Source organism: Berghia stephanieae, chromosome 7 (genome assembly GCF_034508935.2).
Source record: "Berghia stephanieae isolate SIO BIC M18660-M18661 chromosome 7, UCSD_Bste_1.3, whole genome shotgun sequence".
Taxonomy (NCBI): Eukaryota; Metazoa; Mollusca; class Gastropoda; order Nudibranchia; family Aeolidiidae; genus Berghia; species Berghia stephanieae.
In genome coordinates this window covers 10,120,758-10,143,233 of record NC_088366.1, presented here as the reverse complement: position 1 = coordinate 10,143,233, position 22,476 = coordinate 10,120,758, and the positions used below count along the sequence as shown (strand labels likewise).

At 33.3% G+C, this 22,476-nt stretch overlaps 1 protein-coding gene across 2 annotated transcripts; it reads right to left on the bottom strand.

The window, feature by feature from the left end:
* Positions 1–378: 378 nt before the first annotated feature.
* Positions 379–21,301, bottom strand: LOC144976669 (organic cation/carnitine transporter 2-like). Of its 2 annotated transcripts, XM_078921000.1 has the most exons (5): positions 21,196–21,301; positions 19,052–19,542; positions 4,552–4,623; positions 3,135–3,207; positions 379–580 (listed from the first exon to the last, which is right to left on the bottom strand). In XM_078921000.1, coding segments are annotated over exons 1-5 (651 nt in total). In that variant the 5' UTR covers positions 21,209–21,301; the 3' UTR covers positions 379–578. The 2 variants fall into 2 exon arrangements, with proteins under 2 accessions (XP_078777126.1, XP_078777125.1); XM_078920999.1 differs by lacking the exons at positions 379–580; positions 3,135–3,207; positions 4,552–4,623 and having other exon boundaries at positions 16,256–19,542.
* Between the last annotated feature and the right edge of the window lie 1,175 nt (positions 21,302–22,476).

The window sequence follows — 22,476 nt, the reverse complement described above, 5'->3', positions numbered from 1 at the left end:
CTGTCGTCCTCTAGTTGGGGGAGGGTGGGGGGGGGGGGGGGGGCCCCGATAGCTCAGTTGGTAGAGCGCTCGCTTCTCAAGCAAAGGGACCAAGATCGATATTTTTTTCTGCCCCCCCCCCCTGTCTACCTAATAATGATTGTTTAGTTGTGTTTGTTATATCTCGTGGGAAGTACTTTGTCACAGTCTCTGAATTTGCCCGGTTTTCTCTCATAAATATGGGCGTTGTAGTCTTTCACTTAACGCACAAACCCACAAAACAAGTGTTAAGTTTGTCTACATAATAACTTGCCCCAGATAATATTATAAATGAGTCTTTTTAAAATATAAATTGCACTCAAATATAGTGTTGAATGAAATGAAAAACAAAATTTGATTTTTAAAAGTCACATTTATTTGAATCCGAAGTAAGCAACAACATCAATTGCAGTAGCAGCTACAACAACAACAACAACAACAACAACAACAACAACAATCACAATAATAATAATAATAATAACAACAACAACAACGAACTTGCTTATATTATTATAGATTCAGTTGGCGTAATCTGATTTACTGCCTCATCCTTTACCAGGTTCTGTTGAAATTAAAACGAAAAAGAACATTTTATGATAATATGGATAGAGATAACAAAATGGTCACAATGCATTTGTGGACCGTTATCTGAAAACGGTTTCGTGTGGGGATGAACTACGAATAATATATGCTGAAAATTGAACTTATAGGGAATGAGATTAGCGGAAGAGTAGCGTCCCTTGATTGGACGTCACCTTACAGAGAGAACGAGTCAACATAGTTTTGCGCATACGTCTCTCTCGTCCTCGCTTTCGGTGAAGTGTCTCATGCCGCTTTCACCGGACGAGAGACGCATGCACAAAACCAACATGACGTTCTCTCTCTAATAACTTCTCAGTCGGTGACGTCCAATCAAGGGACGCTACTCTTCCACTAATCTCATCCCCTATAGCCACAAATGTGACCCTTCGCCTCAAAACGGTAATAAGTCGGATTGGTTAAGATGTTGAAAATTGAATTCATAGCCAGACATATCAGACTCGTGTCGAGTTTATATGTTTTATTGAGGAGAGAATGGATACCATACTGAAACGTGCCAATGCCAACAATTTATATTTTTTACAAGTTTAACATTTAATTCGGCTTTTAGGCATATAGTTCCTTCCGACGTATACCGTTTTGAGACGATGGGTCACAAATATGAAACCTGCCGTTAATTTAACTTTGTCATGGTAGGAAAGAAATAGAAACAATTTATCTCATGGCGTAAAACTCCAAGTTCGCATTCCTCATGTTTTATTTCTAATTTCCCTAATCGGATCTAATTCATCCCGATGTTATGACATCATACGATATAGGATTAGCACATGTGCACATTGTATTCGTCGTGTCGTTCTGTGCGGCTATGTGGTCTAGTAGCCTCGCGCTTGGCGCATAGTTGAGTCCTTGGAAAAGGCTCTTTACTCACATTCTCTCATCGTACTCAGGTGTAAAATGAATACCTGGTCGTTAACAGCGGTGTCTTTGTCCGAAAAATTGTAATATCGAATAACAGGCGGCATGTCCCGTCCTAGATGTTAAATGTTGCTGTTGACCAAGGACCCCCTGTAAAGCGCTTTGAGCACATTTAGTGGATATTGCGCTATATAAAGCTCAATTAAAAAAAAACTTTATTTAAAAAAAGATAAATAAAAATAAAAAAAAGATGGTTGATTCTTTTTTTAAAACTTTTTTTTGGTCACAACTTTTTCCTATCTCGGATAATGAATTTGAATGTTGGTTGTGAACAGTTAATCCTAATTTTAGACGTTTTTATTTAATCGTAAAGCTTTACTTTTTTGGAATTTTAAAAATCATTTGGAAATCAAATAAGCGATTCCTCTTGGATAAGACTATTGTTCTAATTGATACGAGAAACTAAGTGGTAATATTCCAATAACGTTTTATTGTTTTATCCATTGAAAGATTGTCATAAAGGCCGCGGTGGAATATGGTCAGTTTAATATACAATTCTTTTAATTATCGTGCACAAGCTCGTGGTGTTATTTGGCTCTATAAGAATAACTCGTTTAATAAAAACAGTTACCTGTTTAATAAATGCAAATTAATGAAAGGATAAGTTTATTCCACCCCTCCATGTAAGATTCTTTGAAATTTCATGACCATTGTATGGTAGTGTTACCTCCGTTTGTCATAATTTGTGTTTTTGTCCATCTGCTTGAATGAGAATTTGACTCATAAACGAAAAAACACTGGATTTTTATTCATGAGCACCAAAAAAGTATTTTTAGTAACCAATCACCTTTCTTGTTTACTTTATTTTAAACCAATAAAATGAGCAAAAAATATTCGGCAATCGCTCCATATTTTTAATTAAATGCGTTCAAAGCGTTATTTAACGGTTATGTATTTACTTTAAAAATGTAGGGTTTTCCAATGGGAGACGTAGAATAATATGATATATACCACGTGCATATTTGTCACTATCATTCTATATCATTTTACTATAACTTCTTATCTTTTCACCATCATTTCATATCATTTTGCTTACATGTCATATCGTTTCATTTTCATTTTATATCCTTTCACTCTATTTCATATCTTTTTACTATCATTTCGTTATAACTATATTATTTCATTGTCATGCCAAGGTCAATTGACGTCAAAATAAACAAACACAATGACTCAAATACCCTAGATATCTAGATAGACCGCCGCGTCAGAAGAAATGCCATTCTGGAAGGAAAGCTAACCACGTTGCTCCATCCAATGATTTGTCAGCAACTTCCTCTTGCATTCATAAATAAAAGGAACCCTCTAGTTAATGTTTCACTCAACATTAATCTAGCCGTACACGGAATTCTTCATATACGATCCTAATAATACGACAAACGAGGGTTTTTTTGTTTTCAGTTTTTGCATTAAATAAACATAACCACGGGGTCATGCCCACAGGTTTCAGTCTAAGAAATACCATCAAATTTTTCTTTAATACTGAAATTATTTATTCCTTTTACAGAAATTTCTCTCAAAAACACATTATAGGAAAAATATTCAACTGAGACATGTTTGATGAGAATGATTATAAATAATCAATAATTACTTTTAATACTTACACTGGCACGTTTTAGCTTCTGGAACTCTGGTACTACCTCGGGCCTTTTGGCACTTTTTACCAGGTGGGCATGCCTGAAAAAAAAATACAAAGAAAATGGTTCATTTTTACACATCCCATATTTCTTCTACATTGGAAACTTACTATTGTCAATGCAATACACGAGTAGATGAAAAGTTCTAGCCAGCATGAAGAATAAAAAGTAATGATTTTCTTTGCTTAGAACCAAGATGGCCGCCGTTGCCGGGCGGCGTCACATCAGACTACTGAATCCAATTACGAACTCTCATAACACATAAAAGTTATTAGTTAAAAGTATAGAAGGCTACCTAATTATTGTAAGCATTTGTGTGTATTTTCATTCTTTCTACTTTTTTTCTTCTTCTTCTCTGTTGTCGTAAGTAAAAGTACGAAGACAGTAATAAGGCAGGCAGGATGGGGAGGGGGACTGGGGAGGAAATCGTCGGTTGTTGTTGAAACATCGACTTTTTTTTTTTTTTTTTTTTTTTTAGAAATTAGAGCATTTTATAGCGCAAAGTCCACTTACCATTCTCAAAGCGCTTTACAAGGGGCCCCTGACTAATAGCAAGACGTACCATATAGAATAGAACATGACGCCTGTTAGGTGATATTACCATTTTTTTTTCCGAAAGAGACAACGCTGTTAACGGGTAGGTAGGTACTCATTTTACTCCTGATTAGGGTGAGAGAATGTGAGTAAAGAGCCTTTTCCAAAGACTCAACTATGCGTCGAGGGAGGCTCTAACCGAGGACCTCCGGATCCGAAAGCGAGTGTCATACCACAAGACCACATAGCAGCACATAAAGGACTGGTTATATATTAGATGAGTAATACACACAGTATAAGACGAGTAATTGATATTGGAATGATTTCAATTTTGCAACAAATTTTTTTCTCCCGAGTTTCTTTGCGGTAACAATTAACTACACTGTGTTACAACGGGTTTGGTTTCCAGAGACCAGAATATTTATCTTCTTTTTTTATATAGCAATTTTCCATATCATTTATTTTTCATCTATATTGACGTAAATGCCCGCTTCACACTTTATGTCTGAATTTATTTATTTATTCAGCTTTTTCGCCAATATTTATAGATAGTGTGTGCTTGGCTAAGAAGCTTACAACATTGCGATGCGGAAGAATAACGGACCAACACACAAAACTATGTATAACCTTGGACCATTTTTCGTCTGGTTAATACAGTTTATTGAGAATTACTCATAAAAGCGGATGGCAAAAAACAATAACAAAGACAAGTGTGTCATCTTCATTCTATATATACACCACGTCAACTGTCTTCATGAAATAGTGATTGATTCAGAAGCCTTTGGAAAGCCTAATTTTATGATTGCATGAGTTAGTTGTCACTTTGACGGGTAAAGGAGTAAAAACTTACTGGTTGATTATCGCCGCAAATTTCGTCAGCACTAGAACTATCACGAATTAGAAAGCCAAAAGCCAGGAATATCTGAAATTGATAAATGAATATAAATATTTCATCAGTCCAGCAGAAAGAAAGTCATTGGAAATATTAACAAAACTTTAAAATATCGCTAAATTAATTGATTAAAATCCAGAAAATGTCATCAAAAGCAGCACATAGTCATTTGTGATCCTCTGAATATGAAACAAGATTCGTCCTATATAGAAATAACATTTAAAACAGCCGTAGATGCGATAATTTTGAGATCTGTGACTCACAGCCTTTCACCGCACATCCATTTCCTTTAAAGTATATACATATACACATATATATCTATGACATCAGAGTTCTGATCCGCCCAAAATTAAATAAAACATGGTGCGCAAGGCTCGTATGTAGACTTCAGAGTTTTGATCCGCCGATTGTGAAACTCGAAACTTCAGCGGTTTGATCCGCCGACTATCGATATGCAGCTATGCGATACATTGAGTGCGGTAATAAAATAGAACTACGTATAAAGTTTTTCTATTTTATTGGAACACCTTGATCAATCCAAGTTGTTAGCATTTACCCTATATCACACGATTACTATATCTAGGGTGTCCCTAGCCAACTGTAAGAGGCTGCATACACGTGGTGTTTTCTACAGGTGACGGCGATCTGAGAACAGGCAAGGCTGAAGCAAGTCGAAATGAAATCGCAATGTATATTATGGCCAAATACCGTGGCTACAAGTGGAGGGACGGTCGGTCGCTCGCAAATCCCGCCTTGCTTAATATTTTTCCAGGGCATTGGCTCGGTGCCAAATTTACTATGTGGTTACTCCAAAAAATGTTGAAATTAGAAATACATTTTAATTAATAATGACGTTATGTGGCCCTCCCTGTTCTGTGATGGGGCCTAGTCGTATGGCTCTCGCTTTCGGATCGGAAGGTCCAGGTTTCGATACCGTGAAAAGGGCTCCTTTATCACATTCCTGTGCTCAGGTGTAGAATGAGTCGTTGTCTCTGTTGGAAAAAAATATTGAAATATCGCCTGACATGCTTCATGTCTCGTCCTTCATGTTTAATGTTGCTGTTAGCTTGGGACCTCTTGTAAAGCGGTTTGAGCACGTCTAGTGGATATTGCGCTATATAAATGGTATGTTATTATTCTTAAAATAATTGTTTTATAAATTTTAAATCAGGGAGAGGTCGATAAACGAAAGGTTTCGTTTTTCTTCAAGTTCCTGGTCCCCATAACATTTATAATGAGTTTCATACAATTTTTTTTTTACTTGTCTGATAAATCAGTAAAAGAAGAATTAGTTTCCATTGTAGCTATTTAGGAGTGCTGCTTAAACTGCCTAGGGAGCGCTGTCGATTTGTTTTATGAATAATAATAATATAATAATATTAATAATAATAATAATAATAATAATAATAATAATAATAATAATAATAATATAAATATAATAATAATAATATAATAATAATAATATAATATAATATAATAATAATAATAATAATAATAATAATAATAATAATAATAATAATAATAATATAATAATAATAATAATAATAATAATAAATATAATAATAATAATATAATAATAATAATAATAATAATAATAATAATAATAATAATAATAATAATAATAATAATAATAATAATAATAATAATAATAATAATAATATAATAATAATAATAATATAATAATAATAATAATAATAATAATAATAATAATAATAATAATAATAATAATAATAATAATAATAATAATAATAATAAAAATAATAAAATAATAATAATAATAATAATAAAATAATAACTAATAATAATAATAATAATAAATAATAATATATAATAATAATAATAATAATAATAATAATAATAATAATAATAATAATAATAATAATAATAATAATAATAATAATAATAATAATAATAATAATAATAATAATAATAATAATAATAATAATAATAATAATAATCATTAATATTAATAATACATCATAATATAATAATAATAATAATAATAATAATATATAATAATAATAATAATAATAATAATAATAATAATTAATAATAATAATAATAATAATAATAATAATAATAATAATAATAATAATAATAATAATAATAATAATAATAATAATAATAATAATAATAATAATAATAATTAATATTAATAATACATAATAATATAATAATAATAATAATAAAAAATATTATATAATAATAATAATAATAATAATAATAATATAATAATAATAATAATAATAATAATAATAATAATAATAATAATAATAATAATAATAATAATAAATTGGGCCAACATCTCATCCAATATGAGCTCTAGGCGTTTTATAAATAAAATATAATATATCATTAATTAAACAATGACGACAGCTATTATTTACAGACGTATTCAATATTTAAAACGCTATCAACATAGAAATAAATTTAAATCAAGCAAAGAAATGTTTACTAACGTCATAACAACACACTTGGCCTGTGTTACTGTAACATACAGTATTTCTAAACCTCAATATGTAAACAAACGATCTCAAACTCCGACCACAACACAATACACCTGATACCACCATGTGTGTCAAAATTGAATTTAAAAAAAGATGAATATTAGGAATGTTTATTCATCTTATCAATGCCACTACCACAGTATCTCATTCGTTTACAGTGTTTCATTCATCCTTTTTTGCTGATAAAGGGGAAACCCGAAACGTCCATTTTATCTGTTTTCGAATATTAAATTGAAGCTTACATTCAATCGTGCATTGTTATTTATTTCTTCCAGCTTCGAGCGGCAACATTTCCATCACTGTTGAGAATAATAGTGTGTCGAAGACTGGATAGCTTGTACAAAGATCCTCAAGAGGACTACGCAGCTTTGTTTAAAGATCCTCAAGAGGACTACGCAGCTTTGTTAAAAAAAATATTTGTGGCCAAGCCAGACAAGCACAAATCGACGGAACTGTTATTTGGATCAAAACTTTGCAGTTACAGTGTTTGTTTGTGTGTGTGTGTGTGTGTGTACGTGTGTGTTCCTGTTGATATGTCTTTAAGTTGTTTTTCTGTTTGTGTGCGTCTGTTTGATTCTGTGATTGTTGGATTGATAATCAGTGGATTAAATTTACTTGATTCTTTACACAATACTATCGTTGTTCTTTCATGCACGTTTATGTGTGCATGTGTGATATTTTTGTGAGAGTCAAGCCGTGATCAAAACACAATATAATTTCCCCTCTTATATCAAAACAGCTCGATCTCTGAAATCAAGTTAAAAGTTTTGTGCACAATGATCTACAACTTAATAATAATTTACTGAGGTAATTAATAATTTCCTAATCAGATTAGCATTGTGTTAGCGTATTGATACGCTACAACATTTCATTTTTTCGACCAATGGACACAACTTTCTACTGTATAGAAACTATCTGCATGCCTTTCTAGCTTTCTCTGTGCTGTGTTAGGATGACATCAAAACAGATACACCATGATCTGATGTTTCTATCTTTATGACCAAAAATAATATTTGTGTATTACTCAAACAATGCGCTCTCGAGGAAAAAAAATGGAATGTTTCATTCTTTTAAGGCAGTTAGACAAAGAGTTTTTAAATATGTCCACAGCCAGAAATAATTTGATTTCAATTTAATAAACAACAAGTTACTGTAGTTGACACAAAATACGTCAATAGTCATAGTTGTCAAAGAGCGTTTGTTGTCAATAGTCATAGTTGTCAAAGAGCGTTTGTTGTCGACATAACACGATATGATGTAAACGATAACCCTATCCTTCCAAGTCATTGAAAATGCGTATGATATTATATATATATATATATATATATATATATATATATATATATATATATATATATATATATATATATATATATATATATATATATTTATGAGTAGATGGTACAACAATAGCTTAGCTCCTGTCAGTTTTGATTTAACATTACGTGTTAATTTGAATATAATACTGTATTATATATGTTTAAATATAATGTATTATATGTTCTGTTATGTTACTGTGCTATGTTATTTTATATTAAGTATTTGATTTTACTGCTGTTTAAAGTTGTTACATTCGAATAGAAATATAGGTCACTATCAAACTGGCAATATCATTTCATAGAATGCCATAAAATGGGAAGACAGTAATTATTTCTTTTTAAAAAAATATTTTTAATGGTGTGTTTATTGATTTATTTATTCAGTTACTTTTCCTTTTTTAATTTAACCCTCTCCTTACCACCTACAGCAAAATCATCACATTTGTTAAGACACAATATAGATACATTTCTCTCATTCATATTTATTTTGTACGTCACAAACTTTGAAGAATGATCTTTGTTTAATTAATAAGAACATAAGGTTGTTTTGTAGAGGTTGTTTTGTAGAGAGCTAGTTTGAGTTTTAAAAATCTATTTTTTCTGCTCGGTAAGCCTGCTATTTTGGTAAAATACTGAAAATGATCGGTAAGGAGAGAGTTAAATCGACTTATTATAATATAACAATCACTGGAGGAGATTGGTTTAGGATTTGTGTTACTAGACTGGATGGGACAAGTATTCTTCATAAATTGAACAATTCAGACAGTGAATAAATCGTATCGTATCGTATCGTTAATAGTATCGTGTCGTTTTTTTTTTTGTATCGTATCGTTTAACTCACCCAAACCTGGAGATTTAGCTACTTTTCTAAATTTGAAAAAAAAATGTGTTAAAAATGAACATGTACATAGATAGTTTTATTCAACTATCATTAACATGTAAAAAGTAAAAACATTAGCTTTGGTACTACACCTAGATTTTGTCTCAGAAAAATGTAATAAATGGGCATGGGGTAAAAGTAACCCGGGTAAACTACGGATATAGTCGGTGTTAGGGTTGAGTGAGTTAAAAGCTAAAAGGTTCTGAAAAGCTTTAAATACTATAATAAATAGTATAACTCGTGAAACTAAACAAATAAACAATAATAATCGCTTTATCGTTTTAAACTATTATTGATCGAGAGTGAGAAGAATTTCATATTTGCTTTTGACTGCCATTATAGATACTGCGATTGGCTAAGAAACTCACAAAATTGTCATCCTGAAATATAACGGACCAACACACAAAACTATGGTGTAACCTATAGTATAACCTTAAACTTTTATAGCCTTGTTAACAAAGTTCAGTGAGAATTACTCTTAAACATGGATTGAAAAAAACAACAACAAAACCCCCCAAAACAACAACAACAAAAAAAAAAAACCAATAGCAAATACCTGAGTGGCGGCAACTTGGTTCTATCTATGGATGAATGAAGGTGACATCACTAGAGTCTTTGTTATTGTTTTTATCTTTTTGCCATCCACGTTTATGAATAATTCTCACTTAACTGTATTATCCAGACTATAAAAGTTCATGGTTGCACAGAGTTTTGTGTGTTGGTCCGTTAAAGGGAATGAGATTAGCGGAAGAGTAGCGTCCCTTGATTGGACGTCACCGGGGGAGAAGTTATTTGCAAACCAAATACAAGCCAAGCGCTCCAAATACAAAATTTATTATTCATATTTCTGTACAAAAATGCTTATCATAATCAACGCTATGCATTTTTGTACAGAAATATGAATAATAAATTTTGTATTTGAGCGCTTGGCTTGTAGTTGGTTTGTTTACAAATAACTTCTCCACCAGTGACGTCCAATCAAGGGACGCTACTCTTCTGCTAATCTCATTCCCTATACTCCCTGATGGCAATGCTGTGAGATTCTTAGCCAAGCGCATACTATCTATAATGAATGTTTGTCTAAATCCTTTAATGCTATGAAATGTATGATTGATTAGTAACTGTTTTCAATTATTCCTATTTGCTGTTTTTATCAAAGACATTTCAATGATTTATTTTCTATCAGTATTTAACCCTTTATATGCGGCTATATAGTCTCGTGGTATGACACTCGCTTTAGGATCTGAAGGTCCTGGGCTCGAGCCTCATTCGGCGCATAGTTGAGTCCTTGGAGAAGGCTCTTTACTAAGAATTTCTCGCCGTACTCAGATGTATAATGAGTACCTGGCCTTTAACAGTGTTGTCTGTGTCCGAAAAAAATTGTGATGTCGCCTAACAGGCGTTATGTTCCGTCCTAAATGTTAAGGTTGCTGTTGGCCAGGGAGCACGTGTAATGGATATTGCATTACATAAAAGCTCAATTTTTTAAATATATCATGTTTGTGTATTTATCAATGAATTTTTTTATTGATGCATGTATCTATTTATTTATGCGTTTACCCATTTATTTATGCATTTATCCATTTGTTTATGCATTTATCCATTTATTCATTTATTTTTGTATTTATCCATCTATTTATGCATTTACCCATTTATCCATTTTTTTGCATTTATCCATTTATGTATGCATTTATCCATTTATGTATGCATTTATCCATTTATTTATGCATTTATCCATTTATGTATGCATTTATCCATTTATGTATGCATTTATCCATTTATGTATGCATTTATCCATTTATTTATGCATTTATCCATTTATGTATGCATTTATCCATTTATTTATGCATACAAATTTCCCCATTGGGGATGAATGAAGGACATTTTATACGTTTGTATTAATTTTTATTTAAAATCCAATAACGCTTATGGTATGGGCTAAATGAGATTGCAAATGTAGGTCTTTAATTATTGTTTATTCTGATTTTTGTCCTTACATTAACATATTGTATAAGGGTGGGGTTCCTTACCTCCCATAGTGGGCAGGGAGGTACTTACTGTGTCTTCTATCCCCTTTATCAGTTTTCCAACTTGCTTTCTGTCTTTGACTTGGAATGAGATTTCTTGGTTTTGTCCTGGTCATGGCTGGATACCCTGTAGTCAAATGTGGGGATGATTTTGGGATTTGGTATTTTATTTCCTTGTAAATCATCTCTCTGTTATGCACTGTATTTTGTTTGAGTCTATTCCTCTTAGTAGGGACCTCCGCTTGTGACTTGATGAGACTTTTAGGTGATCTCAAACTGAGTACTTTGATAGTGTGCTCTTGGAATCTACACCTCTTTCTTATTTGAACCAATTCCCCTTTGTCTTACCTTTTCTTGGGTGGTTTCAATTGTAATGCTAGAACTTTTTACTATCCCATTTACTTCCGTTTTACTGGGGCTGATATGACCTCAATATGTTGCAAGTGCAACCCTTAAAAACAAAAACAACAACCCCCCCCCCAAAAAAAAAAAAATCAAAAAAAATCAAAAAAATCTTGTATCAATACAGGTTTTACTATCGTTCAAACAATAAAAACCGTTTTAAAGTGCACTCACTGGTAATATGATTGTAATTTACAATGTTCACAAAGATTCCATTTTGATTTTTCAATGCTATAACTTAATTTCTGGTAGTTTTATACGACAGAATACTAAGTGGTATGATAAAATATAGTTATTGTATTATTATCTTCATGCATTTCAAGTCTGCGGCTATGTGGTCTATTGGTATGACACTCGCTTTCGGATCGGAAGGTCCTGGGTTCTCATTGTTGACTCCTGGGTTCGCATTGTTGATTCCTTGGAGAAGGCCCTTCATTCACATTCTCTCACCGTACTCGGGTATAAAATGAGTACCTGGCCGTTAACAGCATTGACTGTGTCCGAAAAAAATGTAATGTCGCCTAACAGGCCTCATGCTAAATGTCCTACATGTTAAACGTTGCTCTTGGCTAGGGACCCATTGTAAAGCGCTTTGAGCACCTTCAGGTGATATTGCGCTATGTAAAAGAGCAATTAATAAAAATAAAGTTTTATTAACAATAACATCCTGCTTCCTTACGATGTTTTATTTTATTTGAATTTTAATTATTTTAGTGTTTGTAAAGGCCTATATAATTTTTATGCATTGTGATACGATTTTAATACATCTTTTTTCATTTGCCAATGTATTCAAAGTCCGTTTAAAATATTAACATCCGTGCCATTGTTTTAATAAAGACATATAATGTATTATGTTATTTTATTCAATTGATTTTGATTATTTTATTTGTACACTAGTATATATATATATATATATATATATATATATATATATATATATATTATATATATATATATATATATATATATATATATATATATATATATAATACATAATTTTTCTGATATGGTTCTATCATATCTATTGTATTTTGATTATCTATTCAGTGTTAACATCTGTGCCATGGTTTTACTAAACAAATATAAAATACAATGTTTTATTCAACTGATTTTTGAATATCTTATTGTGTACACTAGTATAATATAGTCTATAGTTCTTATGATTTGGTTCTATTGCATTTATTATAATTTTAATATGTATTTAAAGTCTGTTTTTAAATTTCACATTCGTGCCATTACTTCCTAAAGACATCCAATACAAATATTTTTTTATTAATTTTGATTTTTGGATTATCTTATTTCGTTGATATATAGGCTTTTCAATAATGTGGTCATGTTGTGCCATATAATTATTGCAGTTCTATCGTGTACCCCAAGTCTTTTAACTCACTCAACCCTAACACCGACTATATCCGTAGTTTACCCTGGTTACTTTTACCCCATGCCCTATTTATTATTTTTTTTATGAGACAAATTAAAGGCGTAGTATCAAAGCTAATGTTTTTAGTTTTTACACGTTGATGGTAGTTGAATGAAATTATCCATGCACATGCTAATTTTTAATACATTTTTTCCGATTTTGAAAAATAGCAAAAATCTCTAGGATTGAGTGAGTTAACTGGGTGGGATTCCAAGGGAGGTCCCTTACTGCGTCTTCTATCTCCCTATATCTGGGCAGAGTTCCTGACCTCCCATAGTAGGCAGAGAAGCACTTACTGTGTTTTCTATCTCCCTATATCTGGGTGGGGTTCCTGACCTACCATAGTGGGCAGGGGGCACTAAATGTGTCTTCCATGTAAATCATCTCTCAGTTAAGTGTTGTTGTATGTAATGTTTTGCATGTATATTGTTGCAAGCATTTGAGTGTGTTCCTCTTAGTGGGTTTTTGTGCTGGTGTACGGATGGAACGTATGTGATCTCACTTGGTGGGGTTCCTGACCTCCCATAGTAGGCAGGGAGGTACTTACTGTGTCTTCTATACCCCTATATATGATTTCCAACTTGCTTTCTGTCTTTGTCTTGGAATGAGATTACTTGGTTTTGTCCTGGCCCTGGTCGGATACCCTGGCGGAGAGGGAAACAATCATATGTATAGTTAGTTTATTGAGATGCTTTTTTTTTGTCTTTTAACTCATCTCTCTGTTATGCACTGTGTTATTTTTATGTACATATTATGTATGATTTGTAAACATCTGAGTGTGTGTTACTCTTAGTGGGGACCTGTGCTTAACGTCAGTATAAGACATTTAGGTGATCTCGAACTAAATACATTGATAGTGTGCTCTTGGTATCTACATCTGATTCTTATTTGAACCAATTCCCCCTTGTCTTACCTTTTCTTGGGTGCTTAATGAACTTAATGCGTTACAAGCGCCGTAAAACCCATAAAAACTGTCAAGAACACAGATGGCGGAAGCGAGGACGAGAGACCATGCGCACAACCAACATGACGTTCTCTCTCTAATAACTTTTCCGTCGGTGACGTCACAGGCTATGGGTGACGTCCAATCAAGGGACGCTACTCTTCCGCTAATCTCATTCCCTATATAGAAAGATATATCGCCGAAATTTGTAAGCCGTGTTTTTGGCACTTTTAGTGGCCGGATCTCCCATGACCTAAGGTGACGAATTGGGGATTAGGGGATTACAAGTTTTTGGATGTAGCTGGGATATCTGGAATTTAGTGCGTTGAAACATAAATTTGGCAATTTTGTATTCGATTCTTGTTCGAACGGGTAGCCAGCGTAGAATTCTGAGCATAGTTTTTACGCTTGTTTTCTCGTATCGACTAATGCCCAGAACCATTGATATTTATTCACCTTAACAACGCCATTATGACATATATTACCTCAATCGTTGGTAGTGTTTAACTCATCCAGTTTTGTTGATGAAGGGGAATCCCGAAACGTCCACATTATCTGTTTTATTTTATTAAATGGAAGCTTACATTACATTTCACATTGTTTTTATATCTTTGAGCGTGGAGTATAGGGTCGGGCGTTAGCTGAAACCGATAAAACTGATAAATCTTTAGACTAAACTTTGGGAAAGTTGGTAAAGGTCAGTATTATTATTGTTATGACTATGGTGATGATGATGATGATAATGATAATGATGATGATGGTGGTGATGATGATGATAATAATGATGATGACGATGGCGATGCTTGAAAAAAGTGTTTATACTCCACCAAAACAAATGGAAATCAATCGCAAGTATCTTGTATGTGTCTACAAATTTGATTTCCAGCACTCATTGCATCCCGACAAAAAATAGGCTTTGAGGAGGCAGATCCTGTATTACATACTATCGATGGTCGGCAGACCAAACCTTTGAAGTCTCTATTTTCACGGTCGGGGGGATCAAAATGAAGTCTACATCTACTAAGGAACTTCATACATCAATGTTTTTGTTTATACATCTTAACAACGCCATTAAAATATTATCTCATTCGTCTGTAGTGTTCAATCATCCTGTTTTGTTGATAAAGGGGAAACCCGAAACGTCCATTTTATCTGTGTTCGTCTATTAAATTGAAGCTTACATTCAATTTCACATTGTTATTTATTTCTTCGAGCTTCGAGCAGCATCGTTTACACATACGAGCTTTGCGCGCCGTGTTTTATTTCATTATGGACGGATCAGACCTCTGACGTCATCATGGTGCGCAAAGGTTTGATGCACCGTGCATCGATTTTTTTGTTGATATAAATTACTGGACAGGTTTTTTGAGTGGAGGATCTAAATTACTGGACAGGTTTTTTGAGTGGAGATTCAATCTAAAATTCTACGATGTGCTACCGTTTTGAGACGATGGTACATGTGTGCTTCAACCTGCTATGTGTGGTTTTGTAAAGGCTTTGTGCAGGGGCGTGGCTATATTGGTTGACTTGGTGCCTGGCACAGAATCCATCCTTTAAAAATGGTTTATAGAATGAAAAAAAAAAAATAAAACTAAGATATGGTAAATACCGCCTCTTCCTTATATATGAGTAAGTCTTTTCTTTCTTTTCATTTTTTCTTTCTTTCGTATTTACAGATATAGCATGTTTTAAGTCATTTTCTTCTGACTCTGGCACCACCCTATACTGCACGCCACCCCACTGGCTTTGTGGTATGGTGCTATGACACCAGCCTTCGAACCTGTAGGTTTCTGGTTCGATTCACGGCCTGGGCGGAGTAAACATTGAGCTCTCAGATAAGAAGACGTTACTTTCTTTCTTTCAACCAGGTGTAAATGAGTACCTGTCAGTTGAGAATGTAGTCTCTGTCGAAAACACAAATTGTGATGTCGCCTTACAGGCTTCATTTTCTAAGAGTTAATGCGTTGCAGGGCTCCATTTAGGGGTTTATGCTCTATCAAATAGTATGCACTTGGCTAAGAAGCTCATAACATTTCCATCCGGAAGTATAACGGAACAAAACAAAAAACTATGTGTAACTTTTAACGTTTATGGTCTGGTTAATACAGTTTAGTGAAAATTACTCATAAACGCGGATGGCAAAAAACAAAAACAAAGACCTGAGTGACGTCAACTCCGTTCTATCTATAAAAAGGATCATCGTTTTATTCTGGTCCCATCATCGTAAAGGAAAAGTACTCAAATCAACCCGCTGCCCCCATCCCCTCCAAAAAATATAAACATTTAAAAAAAAGACAAAAAAAAAGAAGAAGAATCGTACAAAACTCTTTCATTAAGCTTGAGCTATAAAGCTTAGACTATATATTATATAATTAGCACGTGCTTTAAAATGCGTTTATAATTAGCCTACTCAAAAAACTGAGAGAAAGGCTACTAATACTTTTTTATTAATCTCATAAAATAACCTTGGTACAAAATTTACCGTACTCGTTTAAAAATGACAAGTTTTTAAAAAATTGGCCAGAAAACTCGTTTTCATCAATAATTGATCCAAATGACCTTTGATATTTGTCAAAAATTCTCAAACCCGGGACTTTAAGTAAATTCCTGGGTTTGATAGGTTTTTTTTGTTTTTTTTTTTTGCCAAAGTAAATTTAATTTTAATCCAGTGATATTTGAAGCATGAGTAATAAGGCCAAAAATTTCAAAACGTTTTTTTTTTAAATTTTAGTGTAGGCAGTAAAGTCTTACCAAAGAATTGTGTTGCTATTTGATTGCGAGCTTATCTAATCAATATCAGGACTGTCTATCTATTATCGTACTCATTTATGGCGTAGTTTTTATCCGACAATGACAGTGGGTAATTTCCAAGTGATCAATGTGGATTAACTATTATCTCATTGCAATAGAGACGGGGACCCCACCTATAATCAGATTGTTAAAAAGTGGCGCGTATTTTTTTTCCCTTTCTCTCAGCTGTCCCTCAATGCACTGCTGCAAAATTTTGTACGAACCCCTGAACCTCTTCAATCTATGTGTTTTTAAAATTAGTTTCATGTGCAGAGTTTTAGCAAGTTTATAATGTAAAACCCTACAAACTGTGGATTGATCCTCGACAATATTGGAGGTTTCCACAAGACAAAGAAGAAGAAGAAGAAGAAGAAGAAGAAGAAGAAGAAGAAGAAGAAGAAGAAGAATTTTGTTTTAATCAAAAAATATTTTTTTTCATTAATTGTAAAACAATAGGAAAGGGTTTCGCGCGCTTCAAACAGCTATATTAAAATCGATAACTGGTAAGGATCGTAACTTATAAATGATTTACAGTATCAAAATTATGACTTTTCCGCTTATCCATTTTGAAGGAATTCGTTAAAGTGCAAAGCTCGGCTAATTGAAACTTAAATGATATATATTCAGTATCTGATTATGAAGGAACGAATGGCAATCCTTAACTATCAGACATCTACATTTCATAACTATCAATACACATAACTGATGAATACAAATGAAACAAGATAAAGAAGTTGAGGTGGCAGAAATGAGATGGTCACTTGACTGGACAAGAAAAGATAAAGTGAGAAATGAACGAATTTGAAGGTTGACTGAAGTGAAGAATGTATCAATAAAGATGAAGGAAGATAGATTGAAATGGTTCGGACATGTAAAGAGACGAAAGAGGGAGTACATGGGAAGGAATGTATTGGACTTACAAATGGCGGGAAAGAGGAAAAAGGGACGCCCAAAGAGTAGATGGTGGGATAATCTAAAAGATGATATGAAAGAGCTGGGCCTGGAGGAAGATGAAGATCTGAACCTAGATGCAAATACGATTTTGAGGTGGCGGGTGACATATTAGCCATTCTGCTTAAATGCCGTGCTCGACATGATTATGATCGAGGTTATTTACGTTCACAGAGCTTATAGTGTCGGTCAAATCTGTCCCCAGTGTCTCTGGTAGGAAATGACACAGGACAGAACTGGTCAGAATGAGAGCCACCATGATGATGTAGGAGACAAACATGACGTCATCATTCATGACAATGAACGGAGAAATGATGGATCCGACGCCCCCGACGAACATAACCCATCCAAGTGCCGTGGCTCGTATTTTGGTTGGAAACATTTCGTTTGTGCATGTCAGCATGACAAACCAATCTAAACTGCAACAGTTCCTTGCTATTATTATAAAAACCAACGTTCCAATTTCTCGAACTGTCCCACGGGTAAAAGCGTCAAAAGCCAAATATAAACTCAACGACGCAGCCTTGATCAAATTATTAAATATTCCTGTCTTTTTTCGTCCAAACTTGTTTGGAACAAGGTAAGCAGTGACATTTGCAAATAAGCCTGTTGTGTAGATGATGATGTTATTAAGGTAGACATTCCCAGGTAGCAACACGGCTCCAAAGCTGGTGGACATGTACAAAATGTCTACTACAAATGTCACATAACTCAAAATAAAAGTGTTTTTCCTCATGTTTTTTGTAAAAAGTTGAAAAAACAAATTCATGTTCAAAGGTTTTGGCATTCGCTGATCAGAGAGACAAGTCAGTACGTTTCCAGAGGCATCCACCTTATTAAGCTTTGCCATCATTTTAATTCCGCGATCTATTTTCATTTTCTTGTTGTTGATTATAAGCCATCGAAGACTCTCTGGGAAAATGAATAATGGTATTAGTATCAGAAATGTTAAAACGCCGTCTATAGCATGAATATATCTCCAGTCTTTGAATGCCATAGCGGCAATACTTAATAAAATACACCCAACAACCCATGTAGGTAAACTTGGGATGATAACCCGCCATTTCGGTGTTATAAACTCTGTCATGTATACGATTGAAGCACTAAATATGATACCACAAACAACGCCACTGAAGAATTTAAGCACTGCAAACATTTCCCACGATACCGATGCAACAGAAATTAAATTGAGAGTTGCTTGAATAGCTAGATTACTGACCAAAGTGAGTTTTCGTCCAAAGGTATCTCCCAAATACCCGCTGATAAAATGCCCAATTGTTATTCCTGCCATCTGAAGTGAAGTGATTGTTGAAACCTTCCAAAAGTGACCACAGATGAGACCCCATTCTGAAACAATGGTAGACTCATTCTGGTTAAATTGGACATGTTTACATTCTTCATAACCATCGCATGTAGTAACAAATTCATTTCTGTCTGTTATATTGGTTCTGATGTCTTCAACTTGTTCGTGAATATCATCAGTTGGGATATGAAGTAGGGTCGTGTTTTCTGCTGATATAGAAGAAGTTATTCTTATCGTTGAATTATCCAAGCATTTCCAGCCAGGGTTGTACATTCCAAATGTCATGAACATGCTAGTGAAAGACGAAGTCATGTATGTCAAGGACACGGATGTGGTCAGAAGGCATTGGAAGAAATTGCAGCCTCCCAGGAGACGTATCAGGTCATCGGTATTCTGAAATTTTGGATCTGACCAAAAAAAATATCCATACATTTTAATACAGTCCATACTATACATATATATATATATATATATATATATATATATATATATATATATATATATATATATATATATATATATATATATATAAAAATAGAATATATAATATATAATCTATTTTGCTAATATAAAGAACTATTCATAATCACATAAGTTTATAGCCATTGTAAAAGACTCCCTACAAATAGAAAATGATGTCTAGATGCCTTCCAGAAGAAATGCGGAAGAAAAAAATATTGACAAAGTTATAGTAGTAACAAGTTCCTTTTGGGATGTTATAGATAGAACGATATTGACATCACTCAGCTCTTTATTATTGTTTTGAGCCTGCCATTTGTATGAGTAGTTCTCACTAAATTGTATTAATGTCTATATATTTTTAAGGTCACACATTGTTATTAGTCTTGGTACTTTATTTCCGTCTGGCAGCTATTATGAGTTTTATTTTTATTAAATGCATTTGGTTGGAAAGCTTTGAGGTGATAGTAAGCCATTGAATGAGCATTTGATTTTGGGTGGATTGTGGATGAACTTCAGAAGAAAGTCAAAAAGCAAACTTGGTACCGAAGAATTGAGACAGAAACACATATAACATGGTGGCGCTGTTTTGAAATGCTTAAACAGACGGAATGCTGAAATAAATATGTGAAAGACATCCAACGCTTTAGGTGGCTTATAGTATTGAGAATTTAGTGTTAAGGTTAAAACGATGTAATGTTGAATATAATATGAGTCCATAACATTACTTGAATGTTGTATAAACAGCTCTAGAGTGTATATTTAAACTATGCTCCCTTTTTCACAAAACAGCGGTTGGATTATGGAATAAATACATAAGACCTGAAACAAGATCTTGCTATATTAACTCTTTCAGCGCTCTGGCTGTATTCACATTTCTGTCACAAAATGGCTGACACCTGATTGAGGCAGCATGAGAATGACAAGCTAAGACAAAGCGACATTCTAATTTGGCGCAAAATCTCAATTAAAATACGCCCGTTGGGTTAAAACTGAATTTCCTTTTTAAAGAGATGACACCATGGTTTCAATCTATAGTACTTTTGTAGAAAATAGCATTGGATCACATTATTGTTTTTGCTTTTCAAGACCGTCCACACTGTGCGGCCATTGGCCAGTAGAACAGATTCTACTTTGGCCGCACAGTGCGGCCAATGGCGCTGAAAGAGTTAATGAGATTGAAATGACTCTTAAAGAAGACCAACGCAGATACCACATTAGAAAGGAGGTCAACACAGCAGCCAAGTACTACAATAAATGAACAAAATACCAATGCTACGTATGCGTCTAAACACTGGGATTTTAACAATAAAGTTAACTACTTTAACGCTCTCCTTACGATGCAACCGGCACTTTTCTCATCCAGATTTCATTTCTTTTTGCTATAGATCTAGCTATAAAAACTTGACATTCTGTAATATATTTTATATTGTCGAACAATATAATGTAGAACGTGCTTGTATCTTTTCTGTTTGAGTAAGAAATATCTATTTTTGTGTTGGGTGGGTGTGAAGTTTTGAAGAATTTTTTAAAAATAGCTGGTAAGGAGAAGGTTTAGAGATAAACGCATTTTAAATTGGATTTTATAAAATAGTGCTTACCGGAATTCATCATTAATTATTCCAGGTTTACTGATCAAACGTTGTTTCCTTTTCCACGGTTTGCACTGCACTGTGTAAAATAACTGATGTCAAAACTAATATAATTGAATAGCCATTTCGTCGAAGAGTGAGTTTAATACTATTTTTAATCCGCCCTTATATTTTTCTCCTCAAATAACCCCATTATCAAACACGATAATTACTTCAAAATACATCATGTTACATTTTATTTATCGAGCATAATATAACCAACCTATATCCTCCAGACAAGTGATGGATTTAGTATCAGATATAATTATAAGTAACAACTCATTGTTTCGATAGAAATCGACTAATACCGACAACATTATGGGACAGTTTGGTTCTTTTTACAAAAATAAATTTAATTACCTATAATTGGGCGGTTTTAATCATTCTGCATCATCATTATATGTATAAAAACATTTTTTTTGGAGAAAGAATACATTAACTGTGATGATGTCTGTTTTGAATCCTGATTGCGGATCTGGAATAAAAATGATATAATAATCTTGTGGCACATCTTCTGCAAAAAAACTAATGAAGGAATAACCTCCATCTTCTTCCCACTTCTCAACATTGTAGAATTTTGTGTCACCATGGAGAGATTTTACACATTTAGCTTATGGGATTTTTATTAGAACATTAAAAAGTTGTGAATCAAAATTTTATGACAAAATTGATATTACAAAATTATAATTTGGATTATAAGTCAAAATACACATATCCCATCAAAAATGTCTGTCTATGGTGACACAATAAGTTATAACTGTGATAACTATGGTTATTTTCAATTTCATTGAATAGATTCTGAGAAATGTTTGACAGGGTTCCCATACACTTTAAAATATAACATATTGAAAAAATTGCAATATAACTTTCCTTTTGTCACACTTTTCTTTCTACCGTTTTCGATCAATAATATTATTTATAATATAATAAAACATCGTTTTTCACCAAAATCTCAACATCAATTTTTGAAGAATTTTCCTAATAATTAGACCCAAATTGCCCATAACGGTACTGGTTAAAAACCGATGTCCACCGAAATCTACCAAAATCTATCGAATCTACTAAATCTACCGAAATCCACCAAAACATACCGAAATCCACCCAATTGGGGAGTGAACCAGAAATTATGGGAGATGGACACCTGTGGGGACTGAACCCGGGACTAGTAAAGGTTGAATTAATTTGGGGTGAATCCGGGACTACGGGAGGTTGACACTAATAGACATTGATCCCGAGACTATCCGAGGTTGA